Raw genomic sequence first — 14,384 nt, forward strand, 5'->3', positions numbered from 1 at the left:
GAAATCCATTTTCCTAGCAGGTAACTATGACCAGGTTTTGGCAATCCCATTTTATTTGCTCCTTGGTACATTTTTTTTTTCATGTAGCCTACCCAGGCACCTAACTCCCTCTGTAGCTGAAGGAAGGCGGCTTTGGAAACTTGCTCCTCCACAGTGCTAAGACTGTAGGCCTACACCACCATGCCCAATTTATGGCAGTCAATTGTTGGGTTCTGTTTTTGTTGTTGGTAGTGTTTTTTTTTTTTTTTTTTTTTTGCTGTTTGTGTTTGTTTATGAGACAGTTTCCCTATCTGTTTAAGACCTGGCTGTCGTGGAATTTGCTCTATAGACCACGATGGCCTCCCAAATGCTGGAATTATAGGTGTGTACCATCACCATCTGGCTTATTTTTGAAATGGGATGTTTGTCACCCAGAGCCCTGGCTCTGGCAGTGAGATCTGATAAAACATGTTATTTAAAACTTTAAGAATACTTATAAAATGATAAGATAGCTAGGAAACCTTAGAATTTGATCCATCCTTCTGTCCTGGATAACTACAGCTTCAGCAGCAGAAAATATGCATAACCACACTAAGGATGAAGATGTTAATTGAAAAGTAGAGGCAAAGAAAATAAAGAATTTAGCCGGGCGTTGGTGGTGCACGCCTTTAATCCCAACACTCGGGAGGCAGAGGCAGGTGGATCTCTGTGAGTTCAAGGCTAGCCTGGTCTCCAGAGCGAGTGCCAGGATAGGCTCCAAAGCTACACAGAGAAACCCTGTCTCAAAAAAACAAAAAAAAAAAAAAAAAGAAATTAAAGAATTTAAAAAGCAGGACGATGGTGGCGCACGCCTTGATTTCCAGCACTTGGGAGGTAGAGGGAGGCAGATGAATCTCTCTGAGTTCCAGGCTAGCCTGGTCTACAGATTTGAGTTCCAGGACAGGCTCCAAAGCTACAAAGAAACCCTGTCTCAAGGACAAAAAAAAAAAAAAAAAAAAAAAAAAAAAAGAGGGATCCTGGCCGAGTACCTTTAATCCCAGCACTTAGGAGGCTGTTTAATGCCAGCCTCTGTCTACAGAGTGAGTTCCAGGACAGCCAGGACTATGCAGAGACCCTGAGGGACAGGGGGAAGGGGAAGTGGGATCCTGTTATCTCTGGTTATGAACACTTTTTTACTTCACAGTAAAAAATGAAATGTTTAGACTTGAGCCAACACCTTGCTTAAATTTTAGCCTCAACAGTTCCATTAGGAGAAAGATAATATCTTCCTCACCATTTTGGGATTATCAGCAAAACCCTACTTTGTGGACATGACATTCCACAGAGAGGGTGGAATTAAAGACAATTTTCCCTTTTTTGGTTTGGTTTTGACAAGGTATTGCCATGTGTAACAACAGGGCAATCTACAAATTCAACTATCTTCCAACTGCAATCTCCAGAGTATGGAAGTATAGTAGAATCCATGACCCCATCAATGATAGAGAGAAACGCAGGGCCAATTCCAGGATCTGATCCTTATGATCTGTGCATGCATACAGAGTCAGAGGCTGTTATTAGGTAACATACACAGCTGCCACTCCTTTAGTATTCTCAAATATTTATTACTGAACAAGTCTTTAAAAGATTATTTCACAAACTTTATCATATGGCCAAATCTAGCTTACTTCTACATTTATATAAATACCACAAATTTGTATTAGAACAGACATAGTAACAAAACAGCAAGGGTATTACAAGCAGTCTTAAGACTCCAAGCAAGTAAAATGCTAACTCCTAAGTATTTCTCAGTTTACTGGCTTACTTTGAGGGGGGTCCCTTCTCTCACCTTCCCAAGGATAACAGCCATATAGAATTAAATAGTAGGGGGGAGAAATCAAGCTATCAATTTTCGGGTTTTTAATTGTTTACAAAATGATGGTTACTAAGCTAAGATGGTAGATTAACGGCATCAAATTTTAACTCTTCCAAAAACAAAAGATGAGTGTATTTAAGGAGTTAACACTAAATGTCGAGGAAAGAACAAAATTTGGAAGTCAGAAGTGACAAGTTCATCAAAATTAAGTAGGAAATGTGAAGAATAAGCCCGACAGTTTTCAAAAGAAAAGCTAACAATATTGAAAACACTAATATGACTACTTATAAAATAGAATGCTAACCTTTCCCTAACTGCCTCCTCCTTGGTTCCTACAACAGAAGCCAGAGCTACACTACTCACCAAGGAATTTGGCTTCCAAGAAGTCATTCTGACATCGGGAATTCTCATAGCAACCACTGATGACCCACCCTACTGCAGAGTCCCCCTCTACTACCAAGCCTTCATGTTTTCTGAATTTATTATTGTTAATGTCTTTCAATGCACTCATCCCAGATCCCTCAGCACCAGTTTGAACAAGCAGATGATCAAGCACTACCCCATCAGGAAATTAAGTCTAAAACAAAGGAGAAAAGAAGAGTAAATAAGACTAAATAGGAAAGAAACATCCAGAGAAAGACAGCACAGCAAAATAGAAAGGGGAACCAAGATCAAGAGAGAACTAAAGCAATAGATTTTGAAAATACAAACAGAAAAATAAAGTTCTACATCTGTCCAGAAAGAGCAAAGAGACAGAGATTAAAAACTAGAAGACCACTCCAAGATACAACATACAACAATAGATGCAGAAAGAGAAGAGGCAAGCCAATGAACAAAATAAGTCAAAAATAAGTATGTCCTAGATCTGACAGCCACTGGATTGGACGGACAGACTGAAAGGGCCCACTACTGAATGGCAAAACTAAAGCCAAATTAAAGAAACTTTACAATGCATGTGATCAAAGAACTGTGGCTTTGAATTTCAACATCACATTGGAGACAAAGTGACAACAGAGCAGGAGCTTAATATTCATAAAATTCTATATCCTATCAAGCATAAAAGAACAGTAGCTTTCAGTCGTGCTACATGCGATAGTAATACACTTCCATGTCCTCTTTTAAAGAGAGCAAGCATGTACATAAAAACACAGGTGAAATTGTCATACATATTTGTACTTGTTGCCCTTACAAGTTGTATTCCCCCAATTCCATGCCCTTGTTATCTAATGCCACTGGCAATCTTAATTCATCACAAGTGTTGCATTGTAACTGCTGTGAGCTGGCAAGGCTGTCAAATTAAACATGATTAATCTTATGTAGTCTATCATTCCATTCTCCCTGACCATATTCTTAGAAGATATACACCCACATTGGATATATACATGAAAACTTGCTTACACCATGTTTCAAGCTGTCAGAACTTATCTACAAATCTTGTAGAGCTTCAGGAAAGTTTAGGCAACTAAAAGCAACACTGCTTTCTTTATACATTTTCTTAAAATTCAAATGTCAACTGAGGAGAAAGCTCAGTGGCAGAGCACAGACCTAGCCATGTGTGAAACCCTAAATTCAATTCCTAGTACAGTCCCACCCACCAACCCAAACCAACATTAAGATTCTAAAGAAAGCAAAGAAATAAATGAAAACAAAACTGCTTACAACTCTTGGTAAGGTAGAAAATGCAATTGAGATGGGCCAAAAGGGGAGATTTTAACAGCATCTTCCCACTTTTAACTTGATTGTATGCCGTCTCAATTCTACATGTTTATACACTTCAGTGTTAACTGGAAAATGTTGAGAAATATATACATACTAAAAATTTTCTCAAGTATTTATTATCTACTACCATGCTCAGCACTTCTTTTTTGGTTTCTCTTTGTAGCAGCCTTGGCTGTCCTGGAACTCACTTTGTAGACAGGGCTGGCTGGCCTCAAGCTCAGATCTGACTGCCTCTGCCTGAGTTATTAAAGATGTCCAACACCACTGCCTGGTACTCACCACTTGAAGGCTAAACACTGACATATGGTTTACTGTATCTTTTCCTTGTTTTCTTAGAAACAGGTTTTCACTAGGTAGCTCTTGGCTATCCTAGAACTCACCTTGTAGACCAAGCTGGCCTCCAAGTCACAAAGATCTACCCGTCTCTGCCTCCAAATGCTACACCTGGCTTCTTTCTTTCTTTCTTTCTTTCTTTCCTTTTTTTCTTAATGTGCCCTAGGCATGAAACAGCTTTGGCCACCAAGCCAGGCATCAAGCTAGGATGAACAAAGGGCTACTATCTGCTCTACCCCTGACTGATATAAGAACAACACCACCAACAAGGTGTCTCTTTGCCCATTGCCAGGGGGTAGGTTTGAGTGATTATATATAACGTATTCTAGAAAAAGATATTCTACCCAACTTCCAACAGAGCAGGTACCAATGAATGTCAGCAACAGACATTTTCATAATATACAATTTGTACTGCTACTAATTACAATACAAAGTCTCTAAAAAGAAGTGAAATATCTGCCACTTACTTGTCAATGTCTGCCATCTTGTAAGAACTCCAATTATCTAAGAGAAAAAAGAATCAGCATTAAAAACAAGCATCTACCTAAAGGAAGAAAAACATTTCAAGTGAAACCCTATGAATCAATAAAACAATGTAGCAAATGTTAAGAAAAAAATGTGATTTACAGGTGAGCTCTAGGACAGCCAGGTCCACTACAGAGAAAACACCCTGAACTCCCCACCCCCCCAAAATCATGGAACATACAAAGACTCCATTATAAAAAAGAAAACAATTTTCAGGCTAGGTTTTTATAATTTCATCGACAAAAATACATTTACTAGCTAGAATTATAGAATATTAGCTATCTTTATTCAAACCCTTAATGATAATGGATGCAGTTTTTACTTAGTCCCCTTAGAATCATTTTGTTGTTATTTGTTTCCCAAGACAGGGATTCTCTAACAGCCCTGGTTGTCCTGGAACTAGCTTTGCAGACCAGGCAGGACTCAAACTCAGAAATCTGCCTGCCCTGCCTCCTAGCTAGTACTGGGATTAAAGATGTTCCACCACCACCCAACATTTTCTTTTAAAGACAGGCTTTCATCATGTAACTCTGGATGGTCTGGAACTACATCGTAGACCAGGCTAGCTTCAACAGAGATCCATGTGTCTCTGCCTCCCTGGTGCTGGGACTAGAGATAATCCACTTTGTATGTTAAACTACTTCGCTTTTTAACAGTATTCTAAAAATGACATTCATGTATTGTGTCTGCACCATGGCATGGGTAGAGGTCAGAGGACAACTTACAAGCTGGTTCTCTCTGCTATGTGGGTCCCGAGGATGAAACTGAGGTCATCATGCTTGGCAGCAGACACTTTACCCCAGTAAGCTATCACTATTATTTTTTTAACTTCATTTCAAAAAGCAAAACTTTGCTTAACTACTGCCCTTCCCATGACTCTAGAAGTTTTTGAAAAACTTAATAGTTCCTGCATCTTTCAGCTATTTTTGTGAAAACTGGTCCCGGCTAATTAATGCACTAGTATTAGAGACAGAGGCCAGCCTGAGCTAAGCAGAAGACTGCCTAAAAACCTATTTCTTATGGCCATCCTCTTGGGTTCCTCTTGGCATCTGGAAGCTTCTAAAGGTGACCACTGAATCAGGGTTTGGATGAGGAAAAAGCGCAGCAACTGAAAACCAACACTACAGCAGCTCGAAGAACAGTTTAGTTCTCAGTCATGTGACCATCATAAAGGTGGTCAGATCAGCAGGGCAGCCTTGCTCTGTGTGACCACTCAGAAGCCTTCCATTATATATGCCAGCCTTTGGAACACTGTTTCTCTGCACTGCTGAAGACTCAGCCACCAATACCTACACGATTATCACCAAGAAAAATGACAACCCAGAGATGGCACTAGGAATGCCTTAAAACTAGAAACAGCACTTGTGATTTCTGCTCACTGTATTGGCAAGAACTTAGCAGCACACATATCACTGGATTGAGTATGTGAGTAGTGTGTATGAGTGTGTATGCAGGGAAAGCATAAGAGGGTGTCTGCAGTTACAGGTGTTCATGGGTGCCACAGGAATCTGAACTCATTCATGGCCCTCACTGAGCAACAAGTACTGTTTTTAATCCATCATCTCTCCAGCCCTTCCCATTTGCTTTATGCAGTGTATAGTAGTACTTACAGTAGTGCTTATAAAATGTTTAAGCAATTACTTTTGAATACTAATTTAAAACTATCAAGAACACTGATTCTTTATCGCTAGTAAAATACAACCAAGACTACATACTCTGCATATCAAAAGACTTTCTTTCAATGCAGGGAAAACTGGGGTGAACACGGTCTTTTTTTTTCTTTCTTGAGACAGGGTTTCTCTGTGTGGCTTTGGAGCCTCTCCTGGCACTCGCTCTGGAGACCAGGCTGGCCTCGAACTCATAGATCCACCTGCCTCTGCCTCCCGAGTGCCACCAACGCCCAGCGTGAATACATGTTCTTAAACCTGGGTTAAGTTACTTTTCTAGAAAGTTATTTGGCCACTAAGCTACTACACTCCCAGCTCCCTAAATAAGAAGTTTGTACAAAGACACAAGAAACAAGGAAAACAATAGGGATAAATGAGAATTTTCCTTAAAACAAAACAGGGTTTCACTATGTAGCATAGGCTGGCCTAAAACAGCCTAGGAGTCACCAACTCTTAGAAATCTTACCTCACTCTTGAATGCTAGAATAAACATGAACCTAATAACAGAACATTTTTCATTATTTTGTTTTACAACATGCACCAACATAATTGAATAACATCTTATAACTTGCTGGGTTAAGTAAATACCTTGTCTAGTAAATCCTGTAACTGTCAGAATAAATGTATAGGCATAGTTTAACTTGTACCTGACATCCAGAAAATTCTCAAACTGTTTTACCAAGCAAGACATTCTCAATCAGCACAGACAGGGTCAATGTTTTTGCAAAATAATAGGTTAAGATGATGTGACAGTTAAGAGCACACCCCGCAAGGGATACTGTGACAGCTGATATTGTTAACTTGGCAGGATCTATAATCACCAAGTCAAGCCTCTCAGCATGCTTACAACAATTATGACATTAATCTAAGTGGGAAAACCCCAGATGAGCACAGTTCCATTCTATGGGCTAGAGTCTGGAGTGCCCACCTTCATCTCTCTAACCAGCTGATTCACGCTCCTGTCACCCACCATGACTTCCTCACCATAATAGACTACTGAACTTGAACTGTGAACCAAAAGAAACCCTACCCTAAGTTGCCTCTTGATAATGTCAGAGCAACAAAGAGCACCTCACACATATATAGCAACTCAAAACAACTTTTCTGTAAATCTAAGCTAGAAAAAGACTCCAGGGCTGCATTCTAAACCAACATATCCAATAAACCCAAAATATCAGTATTCTAAACAAGAACCCCAGCTTCCACAGCAAGTGGGCCATGAGGTCACACTGAGATGCAGGACCCCATGTTAAGGCCCACATCGTGTTTCCTGAAATAGCTCCCTGTGCTATTAAGAGCCTCACCCAACACTGACTTTGAGCTAACTGAGAACTCAGTTTATAGCCAGGGGTAGCCCTGAATATTCCATCCTCCCTCTTTAATGGGAATACATGTGTGTGCCACCCAGCCAAGTGAATTTAGTTTAATGACCCTGAGCTATAATCAAAATCCTGGGCACACTAGAGGAAGTAACTCGGTGGTAGATAGTTTACCTAGTACATTCAATGCCTTGGGTTCTATCCCCAGCCCCTTAAAAAAAGAAAAAAAATCTGTAGACCCACCCAACTTTTATAGTAAGTAATCCTCCCAAATTAAGCAGGAACCCTAAATGCTATAGCCTCAGAATAAACCATTTCTTCTGGAATAACCACCCAAATTAACCTGTGCTGTGTCCTAAATGCTTAAGCTATAGCTTAATGGACCCCAATGTGTTCACAGGCACTTGCATATCCGAACAAGTAAAAGGTGCCTTCATACTAAACCTCAAATAATTTATAAAAGCAAGAAACTAGTCCTATACTCTAAAAGCTTAAATATTATCATCAAATGGACAAAGGCCAAAAGACAACCAGCCTCTTAAGTCTGAAGGTAAAAGTAACTGGAACCTGTGGGTACAACTTAATGGTAGAGTGTTACTGTGTGCAAAAAAAGGTCTGAGTTTCCTCTTAGGGAGGAGAGGCAGAAGGAAGAAAACCATCTACAAGACACACCCTCCATTAAAGATTGATAACTAAACAGAACCTCCAGAAAAAAAATTTCAAACTGACACCAAGCTAAATAGGTTGGCGTAACAGTAAATTAGGTTCAACTGAGAAATGGATTAAGTTAAAGGAAGCTAGAAGTCACACTGCAAGCATGGCAGGTCTGAAAGAAAATACTGGAGATTTAGGACTTAAACTCTGAGACTGGACACAAATTATAGAAGTATATAGAACATTTAGAAATTAACAACTAAGAAATTTCTGGAAGTGATCGGAGACACCAATCCAGAGATAAAAGGAGCCCTCTAAATCCTACTTTCCCACTGACAATAAAAACACAAAACAGGCTGAGATAGCAGTAAAAAGTCAAACAAAATAGTGCCACGGTTGATGATGGTGTACATGCTTGATCCCAGAACATGAGTGTATTAACCAATGATTTTAGACCATATACAATCAAAATAAGCCTTTTAAAATGGACCTAAACTGGTGGTGGTGGCACATGCCTTTAATCCCAGCACTCAAGAGGCAGAGGCAGGCGAACTGTGAGTTCGAGGCCTGCCTGTTCAACAAGAGCTAGTTCCAGGACAGCCTCCAAAGCTACAGAGGAACCCTGTATCGAAAAACCAAAAAATAAAAATAAAATAAAATAAAATAAAATAGACCTAAATTTAGGCAAAGCAGATGATTGGAGGCAAATTTTACATACATACATACACACACACACACACACACACACACACACACACACACACACACACACATACATCTCCAAGCAATCTCACTAGAATATTCTGTAACATATACCATACCCTTAAGAAGAATGAAGTTGATTCCAGGTTGACAGTCTAAGACATAGGGCAAATAGTTGTGTGTGTATCTAAGATTTTTGTTTTTCATATGGTACCACTATATTGCTCAGGATGTCCTCAAACTGCTAAGCTAAATTGATCCCCCAGTCTCAGATACCATAGTGCTGAACTACAGGTGTACATCCTAATATCCAACTAAATATTTCCACCATCATTAGAGCAGTAAAACAAAATACAATCCTAACCAAGTGTTTTACCAAACTATACTACCATGAGGAGAAAACTTGCAGACCACTGTCAGCCCTAAAAAGTTCAAAGTATAAGCCAATATTGTATACATCATCTCAATGGGAAAAGATGCTGGCTTCTAATTTTCCTTAGGTCGATTATTAAACTAAATTGAAATCAGTAAAATCTTCCACACAAGTAGAGGGGAGGCAAAACAAAAACCCTGACGACACAAAAACTGATTTTATGGTCTTGGAGATCTAACAGCCAGATATCCAGCACCTGCTACCAACTTCCTACCTTCTGGTGGATCATTTTCTGGAAAAATTCCCATGATATCAATCAGCATGTTTCCTACTTAGAAATCAGTGACTTATGATGAAGCAAGCAGTCACTTGAAATGTGTATGCTTAAATAAGGTGCCAGGACACTCAACGACTGGACTTTTCTCTCAGACCGAACCCCACTCCAAGAATTACAGAAGTGGCTGTTCTCTTGGAGCACTCTTCATCATCAGTCCAGGGAGCAGCACCAAATGTGGCTCCAACAGAACTTCACAGTTTATTTTATTTATTTATTTGTTCATTTTTAGGTTTTTCAAGACAGGGTTTCTTTGGGGCTTTGGAGGCTGTCCTGGAACTAGCTCCTGTAGACTAGTCTGGTCTCAAACTCAGAGATCTGCCTGCCTCTGCCCCCTGAGTGCTGGGAGAACTTCACAGTTCACAGCACCATCCCCCCCCCCACTCTTTCATTCTAGTGATACCAAGTGAAGACCAAACAGAACTGGCCTGGTCATGCATTAAACTCACAAGCAAAATGGACTGTTCGAGAACATTACCTTCTGTCCAAAAGATCTCCATATGTAAATGACTATCATCTAACCCAACAGCAGAGGTACATGTACAACGGACTGGCATTTGGCAAACTCCTCACTTACTAGTAACTATATTCAACTTGCAGTTTTTATGTGCATGTGACATACATAGCTTACATATACAAAGGCTTCAAAGCAGGCACTATTTAATTACACACAAGCAAATTCCATGTTGGAACAAAAGTCACCTGACTACACTGTTGTTTTTCCCCACAGCAAAATCCAGAACAGTGATTTTTGAATTGCTTCAAGTCAGACAACAGCCTTTAAAACCCAATATATGCTAGGGGGTGGTGGCAAACCTTTAATCCCAGCAATCAAAAGGCAGAGGCAGGGAGATCTCTGTGATTTGGAGGCCAGCCTGGCCCACAGAGCTTCAGAACAGCCAGGGCTAAATAAACAGAGAAACCTTGTTTCAAAAAACAAAACAAAAAAACCCCAATATATAGCCAGGTGATGGTGACTCACACCTTTAATCCCAGCAAAGGAGGATGAATTCAAGGCCATCCTGGTCTATACAGTTCCAGAGTATATAGAGAAACCCTGTCTTTAAAAAAAAAAAAAAACCTCACCAATATAAATGAGCTAGAGATGGCTTCAATTGCACTTGTTTTCCCTGCAGAGACCAGGAGCCCACTTGGCAGCTCACACTAGGATCTGACAACCTCTTCTAACCTTTACAGGTACCAGCAAGACACAGGGTGCAGTCATACATGTGAGCAAAATACACACATAATAAAAGCTTAAAAAAAAAAAAAAACAAGAACCCAACCTCATCATTGCAAAAGTCTGAGTAAGCCTTTTAATCATACCAGACCTGTTTTCTAGCTAAAATGTTAGTAGTACTAGTTAACTAATACTAAACTACTAGTTAGTTACTACTACCACCTAAGGCATGTTTCTAAAGAGAAAGCTAATACTACCTGACAGCATTAAATAAACAAATACATGAATGAATGATTGGAATGATGGAATTTAAACAACCCCACGCCTTTAATCTCAGCATTCACTGGCAGAGGCAGGTGGATCTCTTGAGTTCAAGAGCCGCCTTCCCTACACAGCCAAGTGCTATGTAAGAAGAGAACCTGTCTTTAAAAAAAGAGTCTCACAGTAATCACTGTGCCTATTTGTTCCCCATGGAGTATCTTTAATTGTTTCATAACCTTTGTTTCTATGTTAATGGGTGTTCTGCCTACACATTATGTCTGTACATCCTTTGTATACAAGTTGGACGCTCTGGGACCAGAGTAACAGACTGTTGTGAGCTACCAAGTAGGTGCTGGATATTGAACCCAGGTCCTCTGGAAAAACCAGTGCCCTTAACCCAAGCTAACCCCTGTAGCAGTCTCTTTATTCTAAGGAAATTATAGTTCCTTTTCCACTGTAAATAAAAACATGAAAAACTTTTCAAGTTAATTGTCCAAATACATTTTTAGCAATGAAAGGCAGAGTGGAAATCCTGAGGTCTAGCAGTTACTTATAACCCAATAAAATAAGCAATGTGTTCTGATACCTTCAGATCTTTTTAAGTCGCATCCCACCTCTTTCAGCACCCCCCTTCCTGTATTGGCTTCGGTCACCTTAGGCCAATACAAATAATAAAATAAACTACAGAATTTTAGTCACATTGGTTCGGCCAAGAGTGTTATTTTTTTTAATCTCATGAAAGGACATGTCAATATTAAACTATTGTCAATTATAGGGCCCAAGACTTAAAACAAAACAGGTATTTTGCAACAGATAAAACGAACAGACATCACGTTATGTTGAAGAGTCTTTAACTTTTTATTAATCTAAATGCTGACTTGAAAAGAACAATTAGTTAAGTCAAGATTTTATGACAGATGTCTAAGTCCCTGCTAATGCTAACTTAAATCCTTCAAATCCAGATTTGGAATTAATGTAGTTGTATGGTTTAAATATGGGGCGTGTACTTCAACTGTACACAAGCTTGAGAGAAAAAGACTTCCCCAAGACCACCGAAAATCCCGTTTACCTGTTTTAGGTTTTCCCCTAACAAAACCAAAATATTTCTTTGGATATTAGTTTGCAAAGATGTTCTGATGCTAAACTGCTTTCAAAAAATATAGCAAACTCTAGGTTGGCTCTCTTGAAACCAGGTTAGTCAGTATTTTGAGTTTTTAAGACGTTATTTTCTCAGAACTCGGAGACAGGAGATGAAATAGGGAGTCCTTGCAGGCTCGTACCTGGTTCACCCTTTGATTCTGGAAGTCTAGCCCTCCCGACAGGACCTGTCTCCTCCCTCCCTTCATGGCCACGCCTGAGATCTCTATATAAATGTGGCGCACTGAGTTTTGCCCAGTATCAGTATATATTAATGCCTTGCTCCACCTCATACCCCCAGTGAGAATTCTGGGAAGTTCTGGAAGGGAAAACTACGCTGTTGGTCTAGTAGAATGGGAGCCCCTACCCCCACCCCGCACCCAACAAGCCAGCCTCCTCTTCATCTTAGAACCATCCGGAGGTTTAAGGAGACTTCAGAGCAAGTTCTCTCTCCACACAAATAAGACCCCGGGGCCAAGGTACCCAGAAGTTCTAACCGTACCTGTGAGGCACAAAACCACCTCTAGATAGAAAAAAAAAAAGAAAAAAGAAAAAGCTACGCTAAATGCTTTGCACGTGTTAACCCTTAACAACCCCAGCCGCGCAGGCTTGTTCTCGCCCCCCCCCATCCTCCCCTGGTCGTCGTCCCCACCCCCCGCCACCGGCATCCTCCCATCCGCTAGCACATTCTCCTCCAGGGAAGCGCGTGAGCCCTCGGGGCTGGTCCTCGGCGCAACCCGACCTTCCTTGTCTTCAAATCTTGGGGAAGCCCGAGCGGGAGGGGTCTCCCGCCGTCCGCAGCGCGTCCCCACGTGCCCGGCTCCTGAGCGCGGGAGGCCGCGGCCTGCGCAGCCCCCTCTCTCCCTCCCTCCTCCCCCCGCGGGCGGAACTCGCGGCCACCGTTCTTTCCATCCCCCACACCCCCGCGGCCTGCTCGTGGTGCTCCTCTCGGGGACGGGGGACGACGACACCGAGGCAGCGGCGGCCCGGGTGGCCGGGGCGACCCATGCGCTCCGCAGCGTGGCCTCCTCATCCTCCCGCTCCCCCTCCACGCCGCCGCGGCCTCGCTGTCCCGCGCGCCCCGCAGCCGGCAAGCGCCGCCGGGGCCCTTCAGGCGGCGCGGCCTCGGACACCCCGACTCACACGCACGCACACCTCGCAGGCCCCGAGCCCTCCCGGGTCCCAGCCGTTACCGTTCCAGGAGGCTCAGACGCGGAGCCGGGCGGCCGGAGCTGCGCAGGCAGTGACTCAGGGCGGCGGCGGCGGCGGCGGGAGGAGCGGGAGGAGCGGGAGGCGGCGCCGCGAGCAGATGGCGCTAAAAGAGACCCGAGAGCCCGCCGCTCGCGCTCATATACAATTAGCGTCAGCACGTAGGGCCGCTCCGCCGCCCTCCTCCCCCCGCCCCCTGGCCTCGGCGTCGCCTAGCAACGGCAGCAGGAGGCGGGCCCGGCCCGTGTTGCCTAGTAACAGAGCCGTCCTTCTCTCCCCCTCTCACCCCCCTCGGAGCCCTAGGCTTCCCGCCAGACTTGGTCGTCTGCTGGTTGCGCACCGCGCAGTCTCTCGCCTCTGCGGTGGGGTCGAAATCCCAAACTCACCGCGGCGACCCTGGTTCTCCTTGCCCGCTCGCTGGGTTAGGTACAGCAGCCTGGTCGCCGGCTTGCAGTATCCCGGCTCGGATTCCGCGTCCAGGCGTGATTCCTGCAACTCTTCCTCCTCCTCTTCTCTGAAACCATTTTTTTTCCCACCCCGGCTAAGAACCACACAGCTCTTTCCTCCGGGACACCGCAGCGGCATCTTCGGCACATTTTGCTTCTTAGTCAAGGGGCCTTTGCGCCTTCTACCGTGTTCCGCATCATGTTCACCGGATACGCAATCCTTCATTTCTGCTTTAGTTGACTTGATGGTAGAACTGCTTTATGATGCTTTTAAATTCTTAAAACGCTTTATAATGACAACAACCAGTGTATCAATTTTTCATCTTCCTGAAAAAAGTTAATCTTGTATAAAACCCTTAAGCTTGTGAAACCTTGCTGCTCTTTTTCAGTTGGCTACAACTCACCTGTTAACTCTTTTGAGTTTGGTGCTTAATTGTTTTGGTTTTAGGCAGGGCTGCACTGAGTAGCCCATGCTGGTATCAAAACTGAAATCTTCCAGAATGTGGGTATGTGCCACAAAACAGTTGTGCTCCAAGTGTGGTCTGACCTTCCACACACCCTTTAAGGTGGAAGGTCCAACCTGTGTCTATAATACTAAGGCACTGTCAACATTTTACATCCCATTATCCCACAAGCCTACACTGGAGTATTTCTGCCACTACACATCATAGGATAGGAAAACATTGGAAATACA

At 42.5% G+C, this 14,384-nt stretch overlaps 1 protein-coding gene and 1 non-coding gene across 5 annotated transcripts in view; both read right to left on the bottom strand.

The window, feature by feature from the left end:
* Nucleotides 1-13,380, bottom strand: part of Nap1l1 (nucleosome assembly protein 1 like 1) — a 28,550-nt gene extending 15,170 nt beyond the window's left edge. For all 4 annotated transcript variants that reach the window (XM_027392423.2, XM_027392421.2, XM_027392420.2 and 1 more), the window contains exons 1-2: nt 13,229-13,380; nt 4,351-4,387 (exon numbers count right to left, since the gene is read on the bottom strand). In XM_027392423.2, coding sequence (XP_027248224.1) covers nt 4,351-4,367 — 17 coding nt within the window. In that variant the 5' untranslated portion in view covers nt 4,368-4,387; nt 13,229-13,380. The remainder of the gene's footprint in view (nt 1-4,350; nt 4,388-13,228) is intronic.
* LOC113833052 lies at nt 4,037-4,181 on the bottom strand. Its single transcript, XR_003480594.1, has one exon. It is a non-coding gene; the product is annotated as a small nucleolar RNA SNORA48 (small nucleolar RNA).
* Nucleotides 13,381-14,384: the final 1,004 nt, after the last annotated feature.

This window comes from Cricetulus griseus, assembly GCF_003668045.3.
Source record: "Cricetulus griseus strain 17A/GY chromosome 1 unlocalized genomic scaffold, alternate assembly CriGri-PICRH-1.0 chr1_0, whole genome shotgun sequence".
Classification (NCBI taxonomy): domain Eukaryota; kingdom Metazoa; phylum Chordata; class Mammalia; order Rodentia; family Cricetidae; genus Cricetulus; species Cricetulus griseus.